At 36.9% G+C, this 6,000-nt stretch overlaps 1 protein-coding gene across 1 annotated transcript in view; it reads right to left on the bottom strand.

Annotated features, from left to right (window-relative positions):
- Positions 1-335: 335 nt before the first annotated feature.
- The window catches only part of SPESP1 (sperm equatorial segment protein 1), a 28,194-nt gene continuing 22,529 nt past the window's right edge, over positions 336-6,000 (bottom strand). Inside the window, exon 2 of the mRNA NM_001079773.2 lies at positions 336-1,536. Coding sequence (NP_001073241.1) covers positions 500-1,536 — 1,037 coding nt within the window. The 3' untranslated portion in view covers positions 336-499. The remainder of the gene's footprint in view (positions 1,537-6,000) is intronic.

Genomic DNA, 6,000 nt, shown 5'->3' with positions numbered 1-6,000 from the left:
ATAACATATCCTAAAATTTTACATTTATATGCAATTATTTAAAACCAGCTACTCTGGAGAAGGGAATGGCAACCCACTCCAGTTTTCATGCCTGGAGAATCCCATGGACAGATACCTGGTGGGCTACAGCGCAAGGGGTTGCAAAGAGTTGGACATGACTGAGCGACTACCACTACCACTACTACATATATAGTGGACTGCACAGTCTCTTAAGTCTTATAAAATGGGAGAATTTACTAACCTATCAAGTAAAATCAAAGCTTAAACTTTAAAGATTTAAAGATTTAAAGATTAGATATTCATAACTTTTAAAATTAATGAGAGAAAATACAAACTCCTGAACCAAAATTTTATTTTAAATTGTTAGGTTTCAGTGCATATGAAAATTTTTCATAACATGTGACATATAAAGATGTTAACACAGTGAACTACAATAGAAAATATTTTCATACAATTTTTGAATCACTAGTATGCATATTTCTCCCATGAATGAATGCAGTTAGCTTGAATCATCTTTGTCATGAGTATCAAGTATGTGTAAAATTCTTATATTATTATTTAATAACTGCTTAAGGAGGTTGTGAGTTTCTTCTCCATGACCAACACATAGTATTCTTTTCAATGTATGGACTACTACAGTAGCTTTTCCTCTCATCTCTAATGGAACATATTTTATATCTAAATATTCAGATAATTTATATCTAGAATTATACAGCATGTTAATAACAGTTATAATGTCATAAACTCCACCACTGCTTCGTCCTTGTGGTAACATCTGGGATTTATACATTTTTTCTAATTTATGTTCTGCTGCTATGGCTAGAGCAAGGCTTCGTTTTAGGTGTTCTTTAGAAGCTCGAATGTCCGCTCTATATTCTGGCTTGTAGCTCTCAGGAAGAGGGACGTGATGCAACTGTGAATTAATATCTGCAATTCTTTTCAAAACGTCTTCATTATACATGTCATGTGATTCAAGATAATCCATTTCATTGTCACCTGAGAGCTGAGGAACATCTTCTTCTTCCGTGGCGGTACCCAAGTCAGTGCTCCCACTTAAAGAGGTGACATCTTGACTCGGTTCAGTAACACTTGGCACTTGCGTTGGTGCCCCAGTGCGATGTTCAACTGGCTCTGGCTCTGGCTCTGGCTCTGGCTCTGGCTCTGGCTCGTCTTTCTCAATAAAAGGTTCTTTTGCATGTAAAACAACAGAAACATTACTTGGTTTAATCGACCAGAATGCTGTGCTTTTAGTACGTTTTTTCTTGTCTATTTCCAGTGTGAAGCCCCTAGTAGGGAAAGTTGTAGTTTCTTCACTGACAGGATTGATTAAAACATCATTGTCACCCGGACCTACATCATGTGTATATTTTAGCTCCTTAACTCTTGATACTCTCGGTCCTATGAAATTAGCATTATTTGGAGACTTTGATTTTTTCTGACGACCTGGCTCCTTAGTGGGAACACTTAGTATTAGGTTCTGTAAAACTTGTACGTAATGATTCAAGTTTTGTTCTTCATCAGGCGTCACAGTTACTCCTTAAGGAAAAAAGAAAAAGTAAATTTATTATTATATATGACATATTGACAGTATTTACTCGCCTAAGTTTACTTCACATGCTATCACTTAAAAGTTGCGATAAAGAACCAAGAAATAAAGCACCTGACACAGTCAACTCTCACCTAAATAAACAAAATTATTTTTTCAGATTCTTATTAAAATACATGAGCAAGATTACTGTAAAAGTTGCATATTAACACAATTCTCTATTTCTCTTTGCTTTTACTTTCCCATATAACCTATGATTCAGCAGGTAGCTTATTAAAACAAAATTCTTGGTTATGTTCTCTAACACAGGGGTGTGCTATAGTAGACTCATAGTGGCTCATTAAAGCCAACTATTAAATTTTAATGAACATCATGAGCCAGATGGTAAACACAGACATTAAAAATTAAATTCTGTATTTACAATTAAGTAAATATATTCAAAACAAGGTAATAAATACTCAAAACTCACCCTTTCTTATTATTTTATTTCATCTTATTATTATTTCTGCTCTTGAGGTTATTTATATCTAGTATGTTATAAATGCTATGTAGTGGTTGGCTTCCCAGGTCACTTAGTGGTAAAGAATTTGCTTGCCAACGTAGGAAACGTGGGTTCAATCCGTGGATCAGGAAGATACCCTGGAGTAGGAAATAGCAACCTGCTCCAGTATTCTTGTCTGGAAAATTTGTATCTAGTACATTATGCTGCTGCTGCTAAGTCGCTTCAGTTGTGTCCAACTCTGCGAGACCCCATAGACAGCAGCCCACCAGGCTCCCCCGTCCCTGGGATTCTCCAGGCAAGAACACTGGAGTGGGTTGCCATTTCCTTCTCCAATGCGTGAAAGTGAAAGTGAAGTCGCTCAGTCGTGTCCAACTCTTCGCAACCCCATGGACTGCAGCCTATCATGCTCCTCCGTCCATGGGGTTTTCCAGGCAAGAGTACTGGAGTGGGTTGCCATTGCCTTCTAGTACATTATAAATCCTATATAATGGTATGCCTCTGTTTATCTCTTTCACCTCCCTGTTGAGTGATGTCAAGTAGGTAGTTTGAAATCGACCATGGTGAGAGTATTTATACCATGTAAATGGGCAAATGCTATAAGTCAGGGTGTACTCATCTCTCAGAAAAGCCAGTTGTTAAATATTTATCAGTATATCAGTCAGACACAACTTAGCAACTAGACCATCACCACTCCTTTCAACCCAGAAAAGATCTAACTACAGCCTGTGGGTCATATCCACCCAAATGTTTTTATAAATAAAGTGGTTTTTTTTTTTTTTTTCCCACTCAGTCTTGCTCCTTTGTTTATGTATTGTATAGGGCTACTTTTGGCTGTTCAGTAGAGCTGAATAGTTGGAACAGAGACTTTATGGCCTAGAAAACTATCTGGGCCTTTACAGAAAAAGTTTACTGATTTCTCGTTTAAATCATCAACACTTAACTCTTACAATAAAATGGCAGTTCTATTTATACTGGTATTTTGTTGCATCTTCTCATTTCCAATGTGGAAAACAGAAAAGATTACTGAATAATATACTCTGAAATTCTATTCAACTCCCCTACTCTGATGGATAGAAATTGATTTAATTCAAGGAGGTAAGTTACTTTTCCCCAAACACTAGTGAATAAGTTCTAACTGAACATTCCCTCTGCAGGCAAAATGGAATAACAAACTTTCTGCCCAGGAGGCACTTTTATTCAGCTCTTTAGCAAGCACAAAGAAGTCCCCAAATGCTTTTCCTCCTCTCTTTCTTAACTCATCTGTTAAATTTAGACCAGATGGAATTTTAATCAAACTTGAAAGCACATTTCTAAATTTTAAAAAAGTCTTAATCATGTCTTGGCTATTATAAACAGTGCTGCGATGAACATTGGGGTACACGTGTCTCTTTCCCTTCTGGTTTCCTCAGTGTGTATGCCCAGCAGTGGGGTTGCTGGATCATAAGGCAGTTCTATTTCCAGTTTTTTAAGGAATCTCCACACTGTTCTCCATAGTGGCTGTACTAGTTTGCATTCCCACCAACAGTGTAAGAGGGTTCCCTTTTCTCCACACCCTCTCCAGCATTTATTGCTTGTAGACTTTTGGATCGCAGCCATTCTGACTGGTGTGCAGCACTGTTTATAATAGCCAAGACATGGAAGCAACCTAGATGTCCATCAGCAGATGAATGGATAAGAAAGCTGTGGTACATATACACAATGGAGTATTACTCAGCCATTAAAAAGAATACATTTGAATCAGTTCTAATGAGGTGGATGAAACTGGAGCCTATTATACAGAGTGAAGTAAGCCAGAAGGAAAAACATAAATACAGTATACTAACGCATATATATGGAATTTAGAAAGATGGTAACAATAACCCGGTGTACGAGACAGCAAAAGAGACACTGATGTATAGAACAGTCTTATGGACTCTGTGGGAGGGGGAGAGGGTGGGAAGATTTGGGAGAATGGCAATGAAACATGTAAAATATCATGTAGGAAACGAGTTGCCAGTCCAGGTTCGATGCACGATGCTGGATGCTTGGGGCTGGTGCACTGGGACGGCCCAGAGGGATGGTATGGGGAGGGAGGAGGGAGGAGGGTTCGGGATGGGGAACACATGTATACCTGTGGTGGATTCATTTTGATATTTGGCAAAACTAATACAATTATGTAAAGTTTAAAAATAAAATAAAATTGGAAGAATTAAAAAAAAAAAAAAAAAAAAAAAAAAAAAATAAAAAAGTCTTAATCAGAAGTTTAATAGGCAATGTGATAGTAGAAAGATACTAGACATGTCTACTAGAGATCTAGATTCTAAAAGCAGACTCTGCATTTTATGTCATGTTTAGAAAAGTCTGGCATACTTCAAGATCCATTTGATGATATGTGAAAAAAGACAGAGAATGTAGATTTATTTGTATATTATCCTCATAATTTTTTATGAATAAATGATATAGCATCATACATTTGTCTGGGAATTGAGATTTTTTTTTTTACTGATTAGAAGGATATCATTATCAAATTTATGTGAGCATTTGCCCTTGAGGAGAGAGAATGGGACTGAAGTTGGACATTAAAGGGGTCTTAACTTTTACTCTCTAAGCACACACACCCAATCATTTAACACAGTAAACAATTAAAGGCCATATTTTAAAAAGAAAATACTTATTTACATATTCTTATGTGTATAAATTAAATTAGGTCCAGTAGACAGAATGCCAGAAGAACTATGGATGGAGGTTAGTAACATTATACAGGAGGCAGTGACCAAAATCATTCCAAAGAAAAAGAAATGCAAGAAGGCAAAGTGGTTGTCTGAGGAACCTTTACAAATAGCTAAGGAAAGAAGAGAAGCAAAAGGCAAAGGACAAAGGGAAAGATATATCCAACTGAATGCAGAGTTCCAAAGAATAGCAAGGAGAGATAACAAGGGCTTTTTCAATGAACAATGAAAAGAAATAGAGGAAAACAACAGAATAGGAAAGACTAAAGAACTCTTCAAGAAAACTGGAGCTATCAAGGGAATATTTCATGCAAGGATGGGCACAATAAAGGACAGAAACGGTAAGGATCTAACAGAAAAAGAAGAGATTAAGAAGAGGTGGCAAGAATACATAGAAGAATTATACAAAAAAAAAAAAAAAAAAAGACCTTAATGACTCAGATAACCACAATGGTATGGACACTCACCTAGAGCCAGACATCCTGAAGTGTGAAGTCAAATGGGCCTTAGGAAGTATTACTACCAACAAAGCTGGCAGAGGTGATGGAATTCCAGCTAAGCTATTTTAAAATCCTAAAAGATGATGCTGTTAAAGTACTGCACTCAATATGCCAGCAAATTTGGAAAACTGAGCCATGGCCCCAGGACTGGAAAAGATCAGTTTTCATTCCAATCCCAAAGAAGAGCAATAGCAAAGAATGTTCAAACTACCATACAATTGTGCTCATTTCACATGCTAGTAAGGTTATATTCAAAATTCTTCAAGTCAGGCTGGAGCAGTGTGTGAACCAAGAATTTCCAGATATACAACTGGAAATAACTGGAAAATTTCTGGGTTTAGAAAAGGCAGAGGAATCAGAGATCAAACTGCCAACATTCATTGTATCAGAGAAAGCAAGGGGATTCCAGGCAAAAAAAAATCTACCTGTGCTTCACTGACTAGGGTAAAGCCTTTGACATTGTGAATCACAACAAACTGTGGAAAATTCTTAAAGAGTAATACCAGACCACCTTACCTGACTCCTGAGAGACCTGTTTGTAGGTCAAGAAGCAAACAGTTAGAACTGGACACGGAACAATTGACTGGTTCAAAATTGGGAAAGGAGTATGACAAGGCTGTATATTATCATCCTGCTTATCTAACTTAAATGCAAAATACATCATGTGAAATGCCAGACTGGATGAATCACAAGCTGTAATCAAGACTGCCCATAGAAATATCAAAAACTTCATACATGTAGATG

This window comes from Bos taurus, chromosome 10 (genome assembly GCF_002263795.3).
Source record: "Bos taurus isolate L1 Dominette 01449 registration number 42190680 breed Hereford chromosome 10, ARS-UCD2.0, whole genome shotgun sequence".
Classification (NCBI taxonomy): Eukaryota; Metazoa; Chordata; class Mammalia; order Artiodactyla; family Bovidae; genus Bos; species Bos taurus.
This window is presented reverse-complemented; position numbering and strand designations above follow the sequence as displayed.